Raw genomic sequence first — 22,905 nt, forward strand, 5'->3', positions numbered from 1 at the left:
CCATCCACCATCCACCCCACCATCCATCCATCCACCCATCCATCCATCCACCATCCATCCACCCACCTGTCCATCCATCCACCATCCACCCATCCATCCATCCACCCATCCATCCACCATCCATCCATCCATCCATCTATGTGCTTGTTCAGTCTTTGACTTTGAGCAGCTCCTTGGCTTGGAGGGATATACAAAGGGGTAAAAGACCTTGTTTGTGCCTCAGGCTAGGAAGAAAGAAGAGCCCAGAGACACCAACTGAAACAATGGGGCAGGGACAAGAAGAGAAACAGGCAGGTGTCCCAGGGCCTGCCTGGGGAGGCCCCAGGGTCAGCCTCGTGCCCAGTGAGCTGGGTGTGCAGCTGCTTCTCCACCCTGACCATGCCTCCGCCTTGTGTTTGTGTCCTAGCCCCGTGAGGGCTGGAGGTGACCAGGCAAGAAGATGGCCAAGATCGACACCCAACACTCCCAGCCTTCCCCAGAGAGGAGCACGGGCTGCAGTCTCCACTGCGTCGAAAATGGCCTCAGCAGGTAAGATGGGCCTCTTCTCACCCCTGGGACGGGGTCTGCCCCAGACCTGGGCCCCAGGGAAAGGAGTGCTGGCTGTGCTGTGGGAGGGTGTCACAGGCTCCTCCTCATTTCTCATCTCTCTTAACCCTCACAACCCCCGGGAAGGCGCTTTTTCCCTTCCTGCTTTTAGAGATGCAGAAAATGAGGCTTAAAAACGGACACAAATTCTCGAAGGTAACAGCCAGGGGTTGGAATGCAGCAGACTAAGCTCTATGGGAAAACCTCCCAAATGCCACCCTTTCCCTCGTATACAGCAAACATGTGCTGAGCGCCAGGCTCCATCTGGGTGCAGGGGTGGCACACCTCGGATGCCCAGTTTCCGGGGAAAGGTCGGGGTGCAGCGGGGCCCAGGGCACTGGGGGCCAGCGGGAAGGGCCATGCCCCCAGCCCCATCCAGCCTGTGCAGCCACACGGAAATCAGGACCTGACTCCCACTCCTAACCCGTCCCAGTGGGCCTGGGAAAGCGCCGCGATCTGGCCATGCCTCAGTTTCCCCCACTACAAAATGGAACGGTTTTCTTTTCCAAACTCCTAGTACAATAGTGGGGACGGGGAGGGAGCCTGTTTCATGCATGTGGACTTAGGTCTTCATGTTCCTTAAATTCTTGATGAGATGATTTAGTTAAACCATGAGAAGATTTCTTCTCAATATTTTTGCCCTAACCTTAGAGCATGGAAAACTCCCTCCAAGGAAGCTGAAGTGCCAGTTATCTGATGGCCAGGAAATGCCCCACAGGCCCTCAAGTCCACCACCGTGGCCCTCCAGCATCTGTCACTCATTTCTTCTCAATCATTTCTTCTCTTACAGCAAGCAAACTCCTAGCAGTAAGCAGCCCCCCCGCCCCAATTGCTCTTTCACAACTCTTCCTGGTTCTGCACATCAAGGAGCAGCCAATCACCTCCCTCCAGTGTAGCCAGTTACCAAATTAGGAAGATGCCACCAGCCAATCCCTCCCTCCAGTGTAGCCAGTTACCATATTAGGAAGATGCCACCAGCCAATCACCTCCCTCCAGTGTAGCCAGTTACCATATTAGGAAGATGCCACCAGCCAATCACCTCCCTCCAGTGTAGCCAGTTACCATATTAGGAAGACTCCAACAGCCATTCTGTCTATAAATAGTTTATATCAGGCCTTGGTTGGGGCTCAGACTTTCAGAGGCTACTCAGTCAACTGTTGGGCCATAGACTAATAAATCTACTTCCTGAAGCTTCAGAGCCTCCTCCCGGTTCCTTCTGTTTCCGCCTAATGTTCCTGGAGACTCTTGCAGAGCCTCGTTCCTGGTTTTGTGCTACAGTCTCAGATGCACGTTTGTTTTCCTCTGTTTACATTCTTGGTTGCAGCTTCTGCAATGAACTGCTGACCTGTGGTGGGCAGCAGTTTCCAAGGGGAGTAAGTGCCATTATTGCAAACTTAGGCAGCCTTTGGATCCCATCTCCTGAGATCCAGGCCCAGGAATGAGAGGCCCAGCGTCTCCCAACAGATTTTATTCCCTTCTATCATCAGACTTGGTGCTGGGGCTGCAGGAGGTGTGGTATAGTTTCAGGAACACCTGAAAGCCACGCCCTGTTCAAGACCCTGTCCTGGGCTCCTGGGCTCCTGGGCTCGGTGAGGGAGGGACGAGGCTCTCAAGGGCAGGGGGTATCGGAGCAGAATAGAACTTGTCCCTGTGTCCCCTTCGCCTCCCGTGGGGTGTGGCCTGAGCCCCTCACAGAGCTTCCAGGCTCCCCAGGGCAGAGGACACAGCCGGGGGGTGACAGCCGGCTCCTTCGGAGGAGACACAGCGGGGAGGAGGTGGGAGCCCCTGCTCCCCCGGGCCCAGGCTGTCCTCACGCTGCCCCTGCCGGGGCCCCACAGCCCGGCTTCTGGGGGGTTCACAGGCCCCACGAGGCCCCTCAGGCGGTGGCTGTTTCTGAAGCGAATTGCTCGTCCCTTAGGCCACGTGACACAGAGAGAAGAGGCCCCCGCCCGCAGCCCACCACAGGCTCCCACCGCGTTGTGTGTTGGCTGTGGCCACAGGCCCGGGGCTCAGTCACACGGTCGGGGTGCGGGCACATGCCGTCCACCAGCCGGAGCTGCCCTTGGTAGGGGGCAGAGCCCTCCTCATTCCAGCGCCCAGCGGGGTGGCGTCAGCTCAGGCCGGGCCACGCTGCGTGGCTTGGGCCCCCGCCCTGCAGCTGACCCACACCAAGAAGTGGTCGCCACTCTCGCAGCCACAGTTCCCACATCTGCACAGCCAGTCGCTCTGGCCTCGGCCTCGCAGGGTTGGGGTGAGGGGAAACGGGGGACGAGCAGGGGGCTCTGGGCCCAGCCCCTGCCGCGAGGCCTCGCTTGGGAAGCGCGCATGGGTGTCGGAGGTTATTCCCCTCTCCTGGGCCTGCCCCAGCCCCCCCACCCCCTCCCCCCTTCTGGAAGCTCCCCCTCCCCCACACCCCTATCTAGGACCTTACCCGCAGAGCCCAGCTGCCCCCCTATTTGGAACTGGCCATTTGCTGCCCATGTGGAAGTAAAGTCCTGCTTTCTCAGCTGGACCACTGGCTGAGTCTTACTGAACCCCGCTCAGGGCCTTGCCCAGCTGTCCACTTGGGGAAAACCTGGCCATGGATTGCAACAGAATTCCACTGACAAGCTGCCGAGATTTCCAGAGAACAGAAGGAAGCATCCTTTCTCCATGCAAGAAATGCGCTTTATCTCGTGGAAGCCGGTGTGGGTTACGGACAGAAGTTTCCGGAATCTGTACCTTAGAGCCACCCAGGAGTGTGAACGTGTGCTCAGGATGGTGGGGATGGGGAGGTTGGCTGTGGGCACCGGGGTGGGCCCAGCCCCTAGCTGCCTAGTCATAGGCTGGTTTTCCCTGCAGGACATGTTTGAGCAAAGTACCTGGGACAGACACATAAAGCTTTGCGTTTCAGAAGAGGTGTTTGGGCAAACCCCAGCTCTTTGCCTTGACATTCCAGTCCTGTTACAAGGCTTTGGGGAGAAACAGCTGCGAGTTGCATACTTAGAGACCAATCTCTTCCCGCCCCTAACGACCCGAGAAGCCTGGGCTGTCATGGGCTGCCCTCGCTGGCCCCTAAACAGAGGCCCAGCTTTCCCTTTCTCTTCTTAAAGTAGCAATCACCATCTTCCTACTGAAGAATAGGGAGAAAGGAGGAAAACTCTTCATTCAAAAACATGACACTGACAACCGGAAAACTCCGGGAATAAACAAGAACGTCCTGAGGTTTTCTTTTCTGCGTACACCTGTTCCATTGACTTGATTGCTGAAATGCAGCTGGGGTGTGTTTGTAATGAAAACTGCAGGAGAGAAAGACAAGACCGCGCCACAGAGAATTGCAGCTAGGACCCCAAATCCCAGATCTATCTCCTGGTGTCGCTATTTCAGGAGCTTTGGGGCGTGGGGTTTGTGTCCCGCGGACGGCAGCCTGCCCCCGCATGGAGCCCAAAGCAATTATCGCCAGAGAAAACCGCCCTCGGCCTGTGTCCCCAGGACTGGGCACTCGAAACGCCTGGGAAGATGAAAAAAAAAGGGAGGGGGACATTCTCCACACCTGTGCTAAAAGGATACTTCCATTTACTCGCTTGTCCCCACATTCACCTGTGGAAGTTTCCAGATGCTCCGAAGGGCAACGTGACCGACCAGTCCAGCTCTCGCAGGCACCTCTGCCACCTCCCAGGGTGGAGGCGATCCCCTCGCTGGCCTTGACTCCGCTCTACAAACAGACCGGGAGGTGGGGGGCTGCAGAGCGGCAGCGATCACCACACCTGATTGTATCGCCTCTGTCCTCGGGGACTCTCCCCTCCCTGCCCCCGTCCATCTGCTCGGCCCGCGCGCGCCCTGAGCTGTAGCTGACCAGGTGGGTTTGCTGCCCCCATGTCCCCAGGAGCTGCACGGGGGTGAGGCGTCCATGCAGGCCGTGGACTGGTGGAACAGCAGCTGTCCAGAGACCCGTGGGTGGGGCCCGGAAGGAAAGGGCCTCTGGGCTCTGCATGTGAAGCCTCCCTCCCCCTCACAGCCAGGTAATAGCACCTTGCTGGCTGCCGCGTTTGAATCATACTTAAACCAACAGGAAAGCACCACGTTTTCCTTTCGTTCTATTTTGAAGGCCGGGAAATTGAAGCTCAGAGGGGGCAAGAGTCTGAGCCAAAGATCACCAGCAAACAGGGGCCGGGGAGATGGGGGCTTCGGAGCCAGGCACCCCACTCCACATGGCGGCACCCAGGAAGGGGCCCATAGAGTCAGTCCTCATGGGTAGCCCCAGCCCCGCCCTGGCAGGCTTAGGGATGTGGGGTGGGGACCCCCACCAGCTGTGACGTCAGGGGTGCTGGTGGCTCTGTTGAAGTGCCGGGAGGGGCAGAAAGTGGACGAGGCAGGAATGCTCACCCCAGGAGCACCCCTGTGGACCACAGGACCTCCCCCCACTCCACCAGGGTCACTTCAGGGACCTTACCACACCAGGCCAGCTGCCACCCCCTCCAGGCCAGCTGCTGGGATCCAGGGGCAGGAGAGTTGGACTCACGTGTGCCCCATTCCTCCACCTGGGCTGAGCTGGGTGCCTTGGACCAGGCACCCACCTATGTGGTGTGTAGCCTCTTCCGAGGGGCAGGAGCATCGTGGCCTCTGACCTGCAGTGGGGCCTCTGACAGCGCCTCATGGGCATCAGGTGGGGTGGGAGCGGCCTGCTGTGGGTGCAGGGGGAGAAGTCAGGTCACAGGTTTGGAGCTGAGGAGCCATGCCCGGGGAGGGCGGCCAGGGAGGGTGGAAGCCTCCTGGAGGGTGTCTCTAGTGGAGTGCCACAGGTCTCTGTCTCAGCCACGTCCATTCCGCTTACGTGTTAGTGGGGCCATGCCTGAAGCCAGAGGCAGGCTTCATGGAAGCTTGGCAATGGAATGGAGAGACATTTGAATCTCAGCTTCAGTCGCTGGGCTGCGAGACCTTGGGGAAGTTACTTCACCTCCGTTGCTTCTCTTATGGGGCTTTTGTGTGGATTGAATGAGGAAATGCCGGTGACTAAAACACGGTAAGCAGTTGATAAATGGCTGTGAGCTTCAGGTGTTGCATCTGTGGATGATGTGGAGTTGGCAGGGGAGGCCAGTGGGATCCCTCCATGAACAAGAGTCCAGAACATCCAGCAACAGGGACGATGGGAGCATCTCATATTTAGTTCCAAAGCCAACCCCCACAAAACAAACACCCAGTGTGGGTGTCAGCGCTCCCCCGGCGGCCTTGGGGCCCCCCCAGCCAGGAGAGAGGGTGGGAAGCTGCTCACGGGATGATGGGACAGGAAAGAGACTTGCCCCTGAGGTGTGGTGGGGCAGGGCTGGAGGCCAGAGGAGCACAGCTGTGACAGCTGTGACGCCCTTGCAGGCTGTCCTGTGGAAGGTGACACTGCCTGGCCCCATGTGGTTTCAGTAGGGAAAAGTGGGCCTGGTCCGGGGAGGCTGAGGCAGGGAGGAACCTGCTGGCTGTTGGAACTTTCCAAGAATGGCCCGGAGAGCCCGTGGGGTGGTAATGAGCTCCCCGCTGCTAGAGGTATGCAGGCTTTATGGCAGGGATGTGGTTGAAGGGAGAAGGCAGCAGCTAAGCAGCTGATGTTTGAGATTTTTCCCAGCCCTGGGATCCAGGACTCTGATATCTCTTCTTTCACCAGGGAGAGGCAGAGCCCTTTTCCTGACATTAATTCTTGTCTCCTGCTTAACGAGTTGCCACCTCGTTAAGAAGGCTGATTAGGCTGGAGTAGGTCGAGTGGTAGAATTAATTTGCCCCACCTCGGCTCATCCTGACTCCGAAAATGAAATGCAAATCCCTGGAGGCCAGCTCCCAGCTGGCTTCTCGAAGCAGGCTGATCACACTTCAGTCCTAGGAGATTTTGAAAGAAAGGACAGTGTTCCCAAACACACTGGCCTCCTTCCAGGCAAGTCATCCAAGGCCAGGCTGTGCCCAGGTGCTCAGCTCCACTTCCAGCTCCAGCTGTGCTTTGCACCCTGAGGCGCCAGGTGCTCTAGTGCTGCATTGCAGGGGACAGAGGCTAGGGTTTCGCAGAAGGCCATGGTGAACCCTCCTATAAGCCGGGGATGAGCACATGGGTAACTTGCCTATGGCCCACGGGTCATGGCAGGGGGCTCGGCGAGGCCCCACAGAGGGGCTGCCCTGGACCTGCCTTCGGAGCTGGAATCCAGGAGGCAGGGATGTGTGTGAAACTGATTCTTGTTCTGGAATCACTCTGCAGGACACTGTCGTGGCTCCAGGTGGCCTCAAGACCCCCACCCCCCACCATGGGACCATTCCAGCATGTGCTGCAGGCTCAGCCCCGCCCTCCCGGCCTGTGGGCAGCACTGTGCGTGAGCCCCTTCCCCACTCAACTCGCTGCAAAGGAAAAGCCGCCTGTGCTCCAAAAGTCAGGGCTTGGGGAGGGGGCCCCGAGGCTCAGCCGTGGCGGCTGTCCTGGTGGGGCCAGGCGCCTGGCTATGTCCAAGGACGGATGCGTGTGAGATCAATTTAGCTTGCCGCGTGTTTATTTCCTAGGACCCACTCGGAGCAGGAGGCTGCATCGTCAGAGCCGCAGCAGGGGCTCGCCGTGGAGGCGGGGGGACCGGCCGGGGACCGGCATATCTACCCCACCAGCCAGGGACCCGCCAGGTAAATGAGATCCCACCGTGGGAAAGGATGGGAGGTGCATGTTGGGGGAAGGGGGAACGTGGGGGGCCAGATTTGGAGAAGAAAGGGGCAGGGGAAGAGCTGTCAGGAATCCATCCGTGCATGATTTCCTCTTGGGCCAGGTGTTCTGTCCTCAGGAAAGTCTAAGAAAAATCGCCTCGATCTGAAACGGCTTTTACAAAAAGTGACACTGCAGTTTTGCCTCAATATGGGAAGAATTCAGGAAAAGCCAGTGAGGGAGGGGGCTGGTGCAGCCGGCGTGGAAGGGCTCTGGGTGAGCCCCGTGGGCGCCGAGCATGGCCGCGTCTCCCAGGCCTTGCGTGGCAGCCCCTGGCCAAGGCCGCGAGCCCTCCGCCCTTGCCCTGATGCCATATGATCCCCCACTGGGGGCCACGCCACCTGCTCAGGGCTCAGTGAGGAAAGGCACCTGCTCAGAGGCAAGCACCGGCCCATGGCAGGTGCTCGAAAGTGCCGTACTCGCTGCTTCCTGCCACCAGTGTGTTTTTAGCCCCTGCTTGGCTTTATGCGGTCACGCTTCTCAACTCACTTTTTATTCACTGTCATTGACAATGTTTTCATTCGTCTGCCTGTTCTTCCTGTGAACACTGGGAAGGCAGTTGCCTACTGCAACTTATGTTTTTGTTTCACTCCTTTCGCTTTTTGGTTGCAAGAAGAGAACACCTTCGACCCAGCTCAAGTGCAAAGGCCTGGGGTGGGGGGGGGTGCTGGGCGGCAGGGCGGCTGGCAATGCAGGCGCCCCCCGACCTTCCCTCTCGCTTCCTTGTGGGGTGTCGCAGTCGGCTCCTGCCTCTTTCTGCCCATCTCCTCCATTTCCATTTCCGCATTGAGTTGAAGCCCCTGACCCCGCCTCAGGGTGGCTCTCAGTTCAGTCTCTGGGGGCAGCTCCCTAATCCTGGTCCCATTGGCTGCAGCTGGAGGCACTGGGGGCACAAACCGGGTCCACCTCTCCATGTCCAGAGGAGGGGGCCGGGCTGGGGAGGCACCCCCTGCCCCCCGCAGCCACTCTGGGCAGCACTGCACAGGGCGGGTGTTCTCCGCTTTCGTTTATTCCCTTAAGGCCACACACAAGGACGCGATTAGGGACCCAGGCATGTGCAATTCACGCCTTAGTTCCAGGTGGCTCAGAACAGACTCCGTGTGGGACACCTGTCCGCAGAGGCGCTGCAGGTGCCGTCAGGGAAGCCAGAGCTGAGGAACAGCAGCGGGGCAGGGGTGGGGACAGGCCTGCACGGGACTCGCGCTGCCTGTTCGGGAGTGTGAGCGCCTGGGGGCCGTGCTCCTGGAGAGGTGCCCGTGGAGCGGCGGGGGGGCTCTGCAGCAGCCGGAGGAGAGAGAAAGTTGGTTAAAGGTGAAACTCATCAGACAAGGGATGGGGAAACAAAGTGTGTTGTGTCTGGGTACTCGTTCCTGAATCTTGCTCCGCCTTTTCTCCTCCTTTGAAAACTGCTTTTGACCACTGTTCTGTGTGCCGGTTGTTCTAGAGGGTTCCACCCAGGCCAGGGGGTGGGGGCAGAAGAGCTCCTTCCCCAGCTGGAGGAACCTGACTCTGCACGGCCTCACTCCGCCCTTGGCTGTGCCCCGGCCGGCAGGCAGCAGGGCAGCGAGGGTCCCGCGGGCCAGGGGCCGCCTTCCCCTGCCCTGCCCAGATGCCACGTGTCTGTGCCTGTCCGCCTGTCTGTGCCCTTCCACCTGTCCATGCCTTCCAACTGTCTGTGCCCTTCTGCCTGTCTGTGCCTGTCCAGCTGTCTGTGCCTGTCCGCCTGTCTGTGCCTGTCCGCCTGTCTGTACCCTTCCACCTGTCCATGCCCTTTCGCCTGTCTGTGCCTTTCTGCCTGTCTGTTCCTGTCCAGCTGTCTGTGCCCTTCCACCTGTCCATGCCCTTCCGCCTATCTGTGCCCTTCCACCTGTCCATGCCTTCCAACTGTCTGTGCCCTTCCAGGCTGTCACGACTCATCGTGTCACTGCGTGCGTGGGCTGCCAGGCGCCTGCCCCATGAAGACCAGGGATCTGACGCCTTCCTTGATCGATTCCGTGGCTCCGAGCTCAGGGCAGCGTCCTGCCAGGAGAGCCCTGCACCAGGCCCCACTGGCAACTCAGAGCCACCAGCCCCAGGGGCCAGGTAAGGTGCCCGGGGGGCAGGTAAGGAGCCCCAGGAGCAGAGCCACTCCTGGAAGAGGTGCCTGCCCACGGGGCCCTGCAGCTCTCACCTGCACCCCCACCCACACCCACCCCCAGAGTCCCTCCCTGCCACACCCTCCCTGCCACACCCCTTCCGGGCGCTGGCATTAGTTTTGGAGACATGCCTGGGAGTGCTGGCATGGCCACTGTCTTGCCACCAAAACACCCTCAGCCTTAAGTGGTGCTGAGACGCACTTGCTCAGAAACAGGGCGACATCCCTCTAGCCTAAAGGGACACCCAAATGTCACCAGCAGTTCTGGGCATGGGGATACATGCGTTTGTCTAGGAAGGGCTCCCTTGGGTTCGTCAGCTGTTCCTAGAGGAAGTCCCCACCCAGGTTGGGCTAAGAACTGTAGGGAACGGTTGGGGGAGTTATTTTTTGGTAGCAGGGGGTCTGTAGGACATGGTCCCCTGGGCCTCTTCTTGCCGGTTGCCCCTGGGACTGGGTGACGGGGTGCAGTGCCGCCTGTCACAGGCGGGTGGAAACCCAGCAGAGTGACACAGAGACCCCCGGCATTGGCACAGATGCCCCCCTACACACACGGAGTTCTTGCCTGGAGCCCACAATCAGGAAAAAAGGTTTGAAAAGATCTCTTCAGCCTGAGTCCTCCTGGTAACGAGATCTGCTGGGTCTGAAGGTGAAAATAAGCACGGTTTTCGCCGAACAGAAGGTGCTTATATAATGTGCTAGAGAAAACGCCTTCTGCTTTCCCGAGCTGGGAGAAGGGCTCAGGGTGCGGCATCTCGAGTGTGTCCACCGAGGAGCTGAAGGTCATGAGGCCGCAGGAGAGGCCCGGGGCTTGTCCTGGAGCTGCACTTGACCTCCCATTCGCTTGTGTGTGTGCACGGAGGGTATTTTTATATTGCATAGCATGCAGGGGGTTGCAACATGTGCAAGCGTTTCTAAGATAAAATAGGAGAGTGCAAAGACGTTTCCTGCTGGAGACGCATGTCCAGAGCCCTCGCTGGGGAGGGTGTGAACTGAGGCCCCCAGGAAACCCCCCGGGCCTGCGTCTTCACAGGAGCTCGCACATCGGGCCATCCTGCAAATGGGCAGAGCCAGAGGTGGGCGTTCCAGCCCCAGGACATGGACATCCAGGAGCCCAAGGCCCATTCACAGTGGTGGCCGGAGGCGGGAAGGATGAAGGACGGTGGAGGCTCCTTTGTGGAAGGGCGGACTTCCTTGGCTCAGTGGATTGCATCGCCTTCTCCACAACTTGGACTAATGGACATGAATATTAGACCCTTTGCCCATTTCCAAATGTGCCAGGACGAGCAGAGGATCGAGTCAGGACCATGTCTGGGATGGCATCTGACTGCATCATGGACGCCTGGTCACTTGCCCAAGGCTCCGGTTGGGCAGAGTGCAATGGTGCAGGAAGCTGCAGGTCATTCCAGGAGGCTTCCTGGAGGAGGAGGATTTTTTTTTTTTCAGGCGAAGTCCAATCTGCAAAATAAGGTGAATGCCGGGATGGGTTTCTGGTCAGATGTTCAGTTTTCTGGTGTGGGTTTGGCCTTAAGGGAATGCAATAGCAGGGAAGTGGTGAGCACAAGCTGCTTACTTGGCGGAGCTGAGGTTTCTTTCCTCCCAGGGGTCTTGATGCCTCAGATGACATTGCATTGGGAGAAGTAGCCACCAGGGCACCTGGCTGGATATTTGGTGGGGTAAAAGAGGCCTGAGAGTCAGGCCTGGGGTTCCCCGTCACCGGCCCGGCCACTGTTGTCTCCCGTGAAGCCGTCACAGGGCCCACTGCCAGGCAGGCCCCCTCCAGCTCCACAAGGCTAAGCTCTCTTCCCTAAACTAGCCGTGGCAAAGCTTGTGCTGGCAGCTGAGCCCATGAGACAGCGTATCTCCTGTAGAACACTGGCCCCGTTCACTGTAAACGAGCTTTACCAGATGCCACATGGGGCCTGACAGGCCCTGAAATTTTACGATGAATGAGTCAGGGGGCAGGACAGGCTAAAAACATAGAAAATTCTTCCCATGTACTGTTTTTGCCCTGCAAATTGGAAAAGGCTCCTGGGATGTGGTTTCCATGGAGGGCGTGCGGGGCACCCTTGGTGGATGAGATGGCCGGTTGTTTCTCGCTACTGGGCGCATCCAAACTGCTGCGAAAGGCAGCGACCCCCTCACTCGCCCAGGGCAGGGGCCATGTCAAGTCCATTTCCATCCTCTCAGTTGAACTGAATGAAAGCAAGTGGAATTTGAGGCCAGTCCAAATACTGGAAGTTGACTGAGATTCAAGTGGTTAAGCCCCATTTAACCAGAAGCTTCCATTTGGCCCAACCCACCAAGGCTTTTAGTGGAGCTAATTCATCCCAAAAATGTTTGTCCCCAACAGTAACAACGCCTTCTGTTTTCCAAGCTGTGGGCACAGAGTCCTGGGAGGTGGGGGGGGTGGGGCAGTGGCCTCCAGTAATTGAAACTGAATTCAGATCCTCCGGTGCTGGGTTCTGCCTGCAGTGGCCAGCACCTGGCCGAAGCAGTGCAACATCTGCCTTAAGGCAGAGGAAAAGGCAGCACCTGCGCTTGGGCAGAGCCACTCCCCTGCCACTGTCCCAGTGGCTGCCCTGCTCTCCGAGGGGGCCCCAGCTCTCTCTCTCCTTCAGCCCCCCTGCCCCTCACCCTCACCAAGCACCTGCAGACCAGTCCAGAGTCCTGCTCCTTTCACTGGGAATCCAGCCCTGTGACAAATGGAGAAAAGAGGCTCAATGCACAGCTGCTCAAAATCATAATTGGCTTTCAAGCATGCCCGTATCACACCAGCTTCTGTTCTGCAGACGAAATCATTTCATTTTTCTTGATTGCTGGAATTTGAGTCTCTTGATTTGATGCCCATATTAATGTAAAAAAGAAAAAAACCTCAACTAAGTTTCAAGAAAGAAACAAAGGACTGCATGACCTTGGGCTGGTCATTTTGGCCCGTTGGCTCTCATTTTTATCAACAAAGTCAAAGGGTTCAATTGGATAAAGACTTTAAGCTTTAACATCCGGTAGCTCTCTATATTTGAGGTGCAAAATCAGAGTTCCTTTACAGAGCAGGGGATGTTCTCATTGACAGTGAAAATGTCTTTTCCTTCCTGTGAGCCCAGGCTCCGGCGTGTCCATGAACCATCCTCTCCTGAGGGCCAGTCTGGGCCAGTGTGGAGGGCTCAGCAGGGCCGTGGGCACGGAGACCTGGCTTGATTACTTTCTGTCAACGGGTGGTTGCTGTGTGATCCTGGCAAGCGCCAACCTAGAGCCCAGGGAGTGTGTGCCTGCGTTTGCACACGCGTGTGTGTGGCCCATCCAGCCTCGCTGCTGCATGTATGACAACCTGGGGGTGTGAGGAGGGGCCTAAGCCGGGGCGGGGGAGATGACATCAGCAAGAGATGTCAGTTTCTCACTTCCATTTAAAAGAGGCATGTGCCAAGTCTTTTTCTTATTATTTTCCTCTTTGTTCCTCGGATACAGCTTTTTTTGTTGTTTCTTTCTTGAAACTTAGTTGAGGTTTTTGTTTTTGTTTTTGCATTAATTTGGGCATCAAATCAAGAGACTCAAATTCCAGCCATCAAGAAAAATGAAATGATTTCGTCTGCAGAACAGAAACTGGTGTGATATGTGAAAGCCAGTTCTGATTTTGAGCAGCTTTGCATTGAGTCTCTCAGCCCAGGAAAGACTCAGGCCCCAGGGAACCTCTTTGTTTGGGGCTGGGGGGCTGGGGATGAGTTGGGGTGTGGGCTGCTCCGGGCTCTTTGCTCTCAGAGGGGCTCCTATCTTGAATTCACCAGCGCCAAGGGTCGAAGGATGAGTGGAGCCACCTGGGCTCTGAGGATACAGAAAAGGCTGACCTCCGCACCCCCGACCCGTTCTTCCTCCTGGACTTCTCCCTTGGTCCCATGCATCCTGAAAAATTTCTCATTCCCTGATCAAACTGCTCCCGATAAAAAAACTGCATAGCTCTGCAACTCCGTGCGGGTTCTTCTGGGACAACCCTGGGGGATTGGAGATATAGGGGCCCCCTGGGTCTGTCCTGTGCCCTGGGGACCCCTGGATGGGCCGGCTGACCCCGCCGGGCTTCTGCACAGCGCCCTCTGCTTGTGTCTGGGGGAAAGGCTCGGAGGTGACCAGAGGAGGGGCCTGCAGCCACCCACCACCTTCTCCTTGGACAGTTTTCCCTCCTTTTCACTCTGATTCGCTTCATTCATCTCCTTATTGCCAAAAGCTTGGAAAGTGCAGAAAAGCACGTGCTTGTTCCCACCACTTTGAGCTGCCTCCGGCCTCAGGCTGGTTGTGACTTCCTGTGAGAAGGCCAGAAGATGTAGAACCTTTGGTCAAACGAGGAACTGCTTCCCGTGGACTCGATGGGGAGCTTTACCTGGGGCTTCGGGGCCAATAACAACGATGCAAATAATCATAACAATGATGGCATCAATAACCGCGCTGCCCCCCACCCCCCGCATGTGGAAGAGCCCCGCCCTGCTCCAGCCTCCCCCCCTCCACACCGCCCCGTGGAGGGTCCCAGTGCGTGAGAACCACCAGCGTCACCCTGAACCATCCAGCGACAAGCTGAGAAAGGAGGAGAAAGGAAAAGGGAGGAGAGGAAGGAAGCTGGCAACATGCGGGAAAAGCACTGGCTGAAGCTGACTCCAGAGAGGGGCCCCAGGGCCGCAGCTCGGACCCCATGGGGTGCCCAGACCCTCCTAGAGTGAAGGCCCTGGGCCCCGGCATCAACCCTGGAGGGGTGCTTAGGGCCTGGAGGGGGGCTTAGGGCAGCAGAGTTGGTCCCGGGGAGTGGGTGTGGTTGGGCTCCCCGAGACCCAGGGAGCATGCAGTTCTTCAAGAAAAGCCCTGCCCTGCTTGCTGGGAAAGAGCGTCCTTGCAGCCTCACTGAACAGCCACGGGGGTCCACAGCTTGGGGGCTGTCCCCACCACCGTGGAGGGTCAAGGACATCTCTTGGGCACAGGATGTTTCTGTGTCACCGACCTTCATCCCAACCCAGCGGCAGTTAGAGGCTTGGGGATGTTCCAAAGACGGGCCCATGAGCGGTGGACTGTGCTCCTGCTGAGGCTGGGTGCTGGCTGGGTGCAGGCTGGGTGCAGGCCAGGTACAGGCCGGGTACAGGCTGGGTGCAGGCCAGGTGCAGGCCGGGTGCTGACCAGGTGCAGGCCAGGTACAGGCCAGGTGCAGGCCAGGTGCAGGCCAGGTACAGGCCAGGTACAAGCCGGGTGCAGGCCAGGTACAGGCCGGGTGCAGGCCAGGTGCAGGCCGGGTGCAGGCCAGGTACAGGCCGGGTGCAGGCCGGGTGCAGGCCGGGTGCAGGCCAGGTGCAGGCCAGGTACAGGCTGGGTACAGGTTGGGTGCAGGGCAGGTGCAGGCCAGGTGCAGGCCGGGTACAGGCCGGGTACAGGCCGGGTGCAGGGCAGGTGCAGGCCAGGTACAGGCCGGGTACAGGGCAGGTACAGGCCGGGTGCAGGCCAGGTGCAGGGCAGGTGCAGGGCAGGTGCAGGCCGGGTGCAGGCCGGGTGCTGACCAGGTGCATGCCGGGTACAGGCCAGGTACAGGCCGGGTGCAGGCCGGGTGCAGGGCAGGGTGGCACCTGAGCTCTCCCCACCAGCTGGGGGCAGTTCTGCGTGGCCCAGGCTGGCATGGAGGCATCCCAAGTCCAACCTATAAATTCAAATGCTCAGGAAGTCAAGTCTGGTTCTTGAGAGGAGAACCAGAGAGCAGCCCGGCTAGGGCTTCCATCTTGCAGGGGCCCACGTAACCCCCTCCCCGGGACCAACTCTGCTGCCCTAAGCCCCCCTCTAGGCCCTAAGCCCCCCTCCACAGGGTGCACAGGGGCTGAATACTCAGAGGTGAGCCTTCTGGAGAGCAGCTGCACAGTCGCAGCCAGTGGGCTGGAGAGAGCTCCCAAGGCTGGTTCCAGGGCCCCCCAGGAGAGCAGTCTCAGAAGCCCCAGGCAGGGCCTCAGTGCACATTTCCAGTCCCCAGCCCTGGAGGGGGGTGCTGGGTGGGCCTAGTAATCAGCATTTTACAACACACCTCCCCCACCCCACCCCCTTGCTGGTTCTAAGGTTCCCTCCACCACCCACGGCACATGCATTTCCAGCAACCTGGGGCTCATGACTGTGGTGCTGGCTCCGTGGGGACATCACCCTCTGGTTTTAGAGTCTCCTCAGCCCATGCCAGCTCCCTGGAGAGCTGAGCTGGGAGGGAAGGACCGCCAGGTTCTTCTCCCAGCCTGTCTCCAGACACAGGGACATTCCATGTCACCCCCTGGGACTGGGTGGATCCTGCCCCAGACGCCAAACCCCTGAGCTTCAGCCTGAAATTGCCGTGGGGTCTCTGGGCTCACCCCTAAGCCCCTGCGGAGCTGCGGCCTGCCGCCGACGGCCGTGCGTGCGTGTGCTTTCAGGAGGCCGCAGGACGCGGTCGTGGTGGACCCCTCCAGTGGCGTGTACTACCGCTGGCTGACTGTTATCGCCCTGCCGGTCTTCTACAACTGGTGCCTGCTCGTGTGCAGGTAGGGGCCACGGAGGGGCAGGGCGGCGGGCAGGGGCGAGCAGAGCCGCCGGCTGGGAGACAGAGCTCTCAGGGGCCTCCGTACGGGGGCAGGTGCCCCCGCTTCTCCTATAAAACGAGGAGATTCTGGGAGAGCAACCGCAGGCAGCCCTGCCGTGCCCCTGGGAATTGCCCCCGAGCCCCACTGCCAGCAGTGGGCGGGTTGTAGAGGAAGGATGCAGGGTGCCGCTCGTCGGAGAGTGGGTAGGATCTCTGGGGGTCCCTGAACAAGCTGAGCTCAGAGCTCCAAGGTAAGCTGGTGCTGACCTGGAGGGCAGGTGTGGACTCTTCTAGAGATAAGCTGAGGCTTGGGAATTTTCTAAGCAGGTGCAGGGTAGAGATTCGGGGCTGATCTGCTGCTGCTCTCAGGCTGAGCCCTGCGGTGTGGAGCATTCCAGAACAATCTGCAGGAAGGGTACACAAGGGGGCTCTCTGAGGACAAGTGGGGTGTTCTTGAGAAAGCCCACAGTACTGGGGTGCAGGGACCGGCTCTGTTCTGCAGGTGGGAAGAGGGGTTTGGGGCATTCCTGAGAAGCTGCAAGCGGAGGTGCAGGGGAAAGCTTCCGCTTTCCTGGGGGGATGTGGGGGCTTTGGGGTGCTGCTGAGCAGGCTGCAGGCGGGAAGGCAGGGCACGCAGCTGCTCTTCTGAACGTAAGCCAGGCCTTTGAACATCTCCTGGGCTTGCTGGGGGATGGAAAGATAAGTTCCACCTGCTGCTCCCTGGAGGGTTGGCGGGGAAGAGGTCTTGGGGGATCTCCCAAGCATTCCTGCATGGTGGGGTACAGGGCAAGCTGAGGTCCTTCTGAGCATCAGGGGGATGCCTAGGGTGCTTCGAGCTGGCTGTGGGGTGAGTGCAGGATGAGGTGCCACTCTCACCTGGGTGCTGTCCAAAGACAAGCCCGAGGCAAGTCTGCAGACCACAGCCTCTTAGTTCCCCGCAGAGAGGAAGCCAGAGCACAGGAAGGAACAGAGATAGCCTCGGGGTTCTAGGGGTAGCAAAGGACTTACATGGACAGAAGGAAGTTAGTGTGACTCCTGCTGATTGGACGAGGGTTTGTGCATCCTCTAGAGGCAGGCTTAGGGACAGCGGGCTTTACTTTGCCTTGGGTCAAAGGTCCTGAGCTAGGGGTGTGACTGGCTGTCTGGGTCAGCTGCTGTGGTGGGGATTTCAAATTTGAAAAGGTAACGAGGAAGGGTGCATGGGTCATCCAGTGGTAGAAGGCTCGCCTTTCATGCCGGAGACCCAGGTTCGATTCCCGGACCATGCGCGCCCAAATAAATAAATAAATAAAATAGTGAGGAAACTCAAGAGAGAGTTCAAAAAGAAAGTAGGATGTGGGTTTTTAGTTCTGATGGTCTCCAGGGCTCTCCCTATACCCTTTATCAGTGGAGAATGAGGGGAGTAGCTGCACCAGCCTTGGGGGTGGACGTGGGGGGGGTCCTGGGGGGCCCCAGGCACGCCGGCAGGATGAGGTGCAGGGAGCTGCTGCTTCGCTGAGAGCGGGTGGATGGCTGAGAATGCTCCCAGGCAGCCTCCGAGCTTCTGATTACGCGGGGTTTTGGGGCGCTCCTGAGCCACGGGCCAGGCCAGGCTGCAGGGGTGCATGCTTCTCCCTGGGTGAGAACGGTGGGCTTCCAGGTGGCCCTGAGCGAGGCTGAAGGCAAGTGGTGGGTTTGGGGTGCCCTGAGTGGGCTGGGGGGATGCAGAGGGATCCAGCTGCTCTCTGAGCGTGAGGGGGGCTTTGGGCAGCACGGGATGCAGGGGGTCTCCTGCTCTCCTGAGCCCCAGCAAGCCTTCAGGATGGGGGTACAGGGGGCGAGTGGCTGATCTGCCAGAAACAGGGACTTAGGGGTACTCTCAAGCAGGCTGCAGGCGGGGGCACAGAGGCAGGTTTCTGCTCTTTCAAGGCTAAGAGGGGATTTGGGGGTCGTGTCTGTGTGAGAGAGAGCGAATGAGCATAATAGTCTAGAAGACAGAAAATAGTCACTGGCCTGTCCAATTGTCCGAACTTTCTCAGAAAGTCCCATATTTGGGTTGTCCCTTTCTCTGCCTCCGCTGGCGAGGCTGAGAAAACGGTGCCTCCCGGGTCCCAACTTACTGCAGTGGGGGGCAGCTGGGCAGTTGTGGGGTGACGGCCCTGTCCCCCCCACCCCCGCTCAGGGCCTGCTTCGACGAGCTGCAGTCCGAGCACCCGGGTCCCAGCTTACTGCAGTGGGGGGCAGCTGGGCAGTTGTGGGGTGACGGCCCTGCCCCCGCCCACAGGCCCTGTTCCCCCCACCCCCCGCTCAGGGCCTGCTTCGCCGAGCTGCAGGCCGAGCACCTGGTGCTGTGGCTGGTCCTGGACTATTTGGCCGATGTCCTCTATGGCCTGGACATGCTGGTGAGAGGCCGGACAGGTGAGCCTGATGGTCACCCCAGGGGGAAATGGGGGACGAGAGGCTGGGGGTCCAAAGCTCCCGACACTGCCAGCAGGGCCGCCTTGGACTCCCTGTCCCCTGGACCCTGGGACGGGATGGTGATAGGGGCTGGGACACTGGGTCCTCCACTCTCCCATCGAGCTGTGTGACCTGGGGCAAGTCCAGCTGCCTCTCTGGGCCCCCTCTGTGTCACCTGTGAGATAGGAAGGCTGAACTGCGTCTCTCGGGGTGCTCTGGCTCCGGCTGCTCAGTGGTGGGGGAAGCAGGAGGGAGTGCCCGCTGGGTCTCGCAGTTTCTCCTTCAGGACAGCCAGAGGAGCCAGGGCGTGTCCCTGAGGCCCTCAGAGGAGCTGTGAGTGACAGAACTAAACTCCCGAGCCAGGCCTTGCTAACGGAGGTTTCCTGCAGGTCGACTGGGGCTCCAAGCGTGGCATCCTTGGGACATCTTTTTCAGGTTGGCACAGAGGCACCCAGAAGCTGGCGGAGGCCCTGCTTGCCACTTCCAAGATTGCAAACGTGCAGTCGCTGCCCAGATAAACACCCCCAGAGCAACCTGTGCTATGAGACAACAGAAGCCTCCAGGGGGCTTCACGACGTGCCCCTCCACTGGCTAGCACCCCCTGTTTTCTCATTCTCATGCCGTGTGGGAGAAGAAACACAAGCAGGGTGGCCTCCGTTTCCCAGACACGCTCAGAGACTCGCCCAGAGTCCACGGCGGGAGCCCTCTTCTTGGGTGCCACCGGCCAGCCTCGTCGTAACTCTTCGAGGGCCCCGGGCGCCCCACGGGAGGCTTGCAGGGGTGACCTCCCTGGCTGCGGTCAGGGGCCCACGAGGCCAAGCCAGTGACCCACCAGGCCGGCCACCCTGCTGCCTGGTCTCAGCAGGACAATCGCCCTCCCCTAGATTGAGCCCCACACACTTGCGCTTGGGGCAATCCTGGTCAGCCTGCTTCTGCGGGGAGGGGGGTGCAGGACACAGAACCCAGGGGAGCAAAACCCTCAGAGCCGGGAGGAGACTTCTCAAGGAAGGGGCACGAGGAGTCCGTGGCCCCGGGAGTGCCACCCTGACCCGGGCTTGCAGTTGGCACGGGACACCAAAGAGCCACGTCAGGAGAGGGGCTGGAAAGCAGTGTCCCTGCCATGGGGCAAGAACCTCGAGCTCTGCTTCTAGCAGGGGGCAGTCCCAGCCTCCATCTAGCCCCCCATGAGTGGCCCTGGACCGGCAGAACCTGGGAACTTGCTGGAAATGCCCCAGACTTTGGGGACGGAGCACAGAGGGCAGGTCTGGCAATCTCTTTTCCCGACCCTTTGGGGTGACTCTGAAGGTCACCAAAATTTACAAGTGTTCACTCTATCATTCTCTCTGTGCAGGTCACATCCTCCTTGATCAATTTCACCAGCCGCAGCATCCCTGCCTGTCCATGTCCGGCCCACCCCAGGAGTCTGACTCCCTAGGGCTGGGTTCCAGGCCTCCCATATTTTAAAAGCCCCCGCCCTCCCCTTCAGCCCTAATGTGCAACTAGGAATGATGACTTCTCGTTTCTGGGCAATGGCTTAAAAGGTGGGTCTTGCTCCCTTGGTGACTGGTGAAATTGATCTGACAGCACATGACCTGTGGGTTTTTTTTAATTTTTATTATTAGTAGTTTCAAGCATACCCAGAACTATCACGAACCGCAGATACTCCTCACCCAGCTTCAACAGTCATTAGCATTTTGCCAATGTTGTTTCCTTTATCTTCTATCCCCATTTTTGGCTAGAATGTTGCCAAGCAAACCCTGCTTCTGTATCCATCTCCAACTTTAAAAGGACTCATATTTTTTGCACATCTTCCCTTTGAACTTTTTAAAATGTAATCATCATTCTTTGCTATCATCTAATACCCAATCCATATTCAAATATACCCAACTACGTATTTAGAAAACAGACTGGGGTAGACTAATCGACCGGGGTAGATGAGATAGCATCAAGTAGTAAGCAGAGCGAATGTCAGCAATGATGGCCGATGCTGGTGGTGACGTTGTCTCTCTGGTTTACCCGTAATGACATCTCAGGTGGTTGAGGTGTGGCGTTGTGCTGTAAGCTGTGGTCAGCCAAAGGCAGCCCCGGATGCTCCATGGCCTCCATCTTCTCTTTCAGGCTTCCTCGAGCAAGGCCTGATGGTCAGAGACGCCGACCGGTTGTGGAGTCATTACACGAAGACCGTCCAATTCAAGCTGGACGTGCTGTCTCTGGTCCCCACGGACCTGGCCTACTTCAAGCTGGGCGTGAACTGCCCGGAGCTGAGGTTCAACCGCCTCCTGAAGCTCTCCCGGCTCTTTGAGTTCTTTGACCGCACGGAGACGAGGACCAGCTACCCCAACTTGTTCCGGATCGGAAACCTGGTCCTGTACATCGTCGTCATCATCCACTGGAATGCCTGCGTCTACTTCGCCATCTCCAGCTTCATCGGCTTCGGGACCGACTCCTGGGTCTACCCCAACATCTCGAGCCCCGAGTACGGGCGCCTCTCCAGGAAGTACATCTACAGCCTCTACTGGTCCACGCTGACCCTCACCACCATCGGCGAGACGCCGGCCCCCGTGAGGGACGCGGAGTACCTCTTCGTGGTCATCGACTTCCTGGTGGGCATCCTCATCTTCGCCACCATCGTGGGCAACGTGGGCGCCATGATCTCCAACATGAACGCCTCCCGGGCCGAGTTCCAGGCCAAGATCGACGCCATCAAGCAGTACATGCAGTTCCGCAAGGTGACCAAGGACCTGGAGTTGCGGGTCATCCGCTGGTTCGACTACCTGTGGGCCAACCGGAAGACGGTGGATGAGAAGGAGGTGCTCAAGAGCCTGCCGGACAAGCTGAGGGCCGAGATCGCCATCCATGTGCACCTGGACACGCTGAGGAAGGTGCGCATCTTCCAGGACTGCGAGGCGGGGCTGCTGGTGGAGCTGGTGCTCAAGCTGCGGCCCACGGTCTTCAGCCCCGGCGACTACATCTGCAAGAAGGGGGACATCGGCAGGGAGATGTACATCATCAAGGAAGGCCGGCTGGCCGTGGTGGCCGACGACGGCGTCACCCAGTTCGTGGTCCTCAGCGACGGCAGCTACTTCGGGGAGATCAGCATCCTCAACATCAAGGGCAGCAAGTCCGGGAACCGTCGGACGGCCAATATCAGGAGCATTGGCTACTCCGACCTCTTCTGCCTGTCCAAGGACGACCTCATGGAGGCGCTCACCGAATACCCCGACGCCAAGAAGGCACTGGAGGAGAAGGGACGGCAGATCCTCATGAAGGACAATCTCCTAGACGAGGACCTGGCCAAGGCCGGGGCAGACCCCAGGGACGTCGGGGAGAAGGTGGAGCACCTGGAGTCGTCCCTGGATGCCCTGCAGACCAGGTTCGCCCGGCTCCTGGCCGAGTTCGCGGCCGCCCAGATGAAGGTGAAGCAGCGTCTCACCCAGCTGGAGCACCGCCTGGAGACCTGCGGCAGCGGCCCCCTGCCCCCCGGGGACCCCCCCGGGCAAGCTCCGGACACAGGCATCGAACAGCCGTGACGTCGCCGGCGCGGGGCTCCGGCCTCTGGGGCCAGCTGTGCGCGTGCCTGCCGGGGGGGCCAGCAGCCGCCACGGCGTGGGACTGGGTTTGCTCGCAGCCCCCTCCACTCTGGTGAGCCCGGTGACCCCAGGACCCCACCCGGAGAACACAGCTTGTGGGGGCTGCCTCGTGGGGGGCCAGGTCACCCCGAGTCCCCGCGCAACAGGCACCACAGGGCTTCGGGAACTAGGACGTGTCCCCCGACCTATGCATTTGAATGCGTGCCCATGGGACCCCCATCTTTTTTTTATGGAATTCTTGAGAAGCTTTTAGGCTTTTTAGCTTCCACAGGGTAGTATTTTCTTATAAATGGAAGAGGATTTAGTCCCCCTGCCTCACAATCTCTTCTTTCTTGCAATGCAGCCACCCAAATTCCGCCTTATGCAGAGGGTTTGGGGTGCATTTCGGAATCTGGCGCCTCCCCCAGGGCCCACTGGGACCCTAGGAATCCCGGCTCCTGGCCCTGCCGCGGCACACACGAGTCCTGGGGGTGATGCAGGCACCCCCGCGTGCAGACCCTGAGAGCCCACGAAGCAAATCCAGACTCCCCGCCGCCAGGAAACCACCATCGGTTTCCTAGAAAACTGCCGCCCGACCGGCAGGGGAGCGCGCATCACCTCCCCCTCGCCGCCCACGGGGTCCAAAGGCAGCCCCCACAGCCGGGTCGGAGGAAGCACTGGGCAACCTGCTCTGGCTCCAGGAGAAAAACGTCCCTTGGGGGAGAAGCTTTTCACTTGGATTTTTTTTTTAATGTGTATTTTTTTACTGAGAAATCTTCACACACATACAGTCCATATGTGGTGTACAATCAGTGGCTCACAATATCATCCCATAGTTGTTCACTCACCATGGATCATTTTTAGAACATCTGCATCACTCCAGAAAAAGAAATAAAAAGAAAAAACACATACCTCCCTCACCCCTTACCCT

General features: G+C 58.9%; 1 protein-coding gene across 1 annotated transcript; it reads left to right on the forward strand.

Annotated features, from left to right (window-relative positions):
- The first annotated feature begins 412 nt into the window (after positions 1 to 412).
- CNGA3 (cyclic nucleotide gated channel subunit alpha 3) lies at positions 413 to 21,935 on the forward strand. Its single transcript, XM_077134721.1, has 6 exons — positions 413 to 528; positions 7,093 to 7,206; positions 9,185 to 9,364; positions 15,824 to 15,931; positions 18,260 to 18,366; positions 20,524 to 21,935. The coding sequence occupies exons 1-6, from the start codon at positions 440 to 442 to the stop codon at positions 21,933 to 21,935; spliced, it is 2,010 nt and encodes a 669-aa protein (XP_076990836.1). The 5' UTR covers positions 413 to 439.
- The last annotated feature ends 970 nt before the right edge of the window (positions 21,936 to 22,905 follow it).

Source organism: Tamandua tetradactyla, chromosome 17, assembly GCF_023851605.1.
Source record: "Tamandua tetradactyla isolate mTamTet1 chromosome 17, mTamTet1.pri, whole genome shotgun sequence".
Taxonomy (NCBI): Eukaryota; Metazoa; Chordata; class Mammalia; order Pilosa; family Myrmecophagidae; genus Tamandua; species Tamandua tetradactyla.

Bases quoted from the DNA above. Each gene is read 5' to 3' on its own strand.
- CNGA3 (XM_077134721.1), top strand. From the start codon at position 440: ATGGCCAAGATCGACACCCAACACTCCCAGCCTTCCCCAGAGAGGAGC. The intron at 529-7,092 runs GTAAGATGGGCC...TTTATTTCCTAG, and splicing joins GTCGAAAATGGCCTCAGCAG to GACCCACTCGGAGCAGGAGG. The intron at 18,367-20,523 runs GTGAGCCTGATG...CTTCTCTTTCAG, and splicing joins GCTGGTGAGAGGCCGGACAG to GCTTCCTCGAGCAAGGCCTG.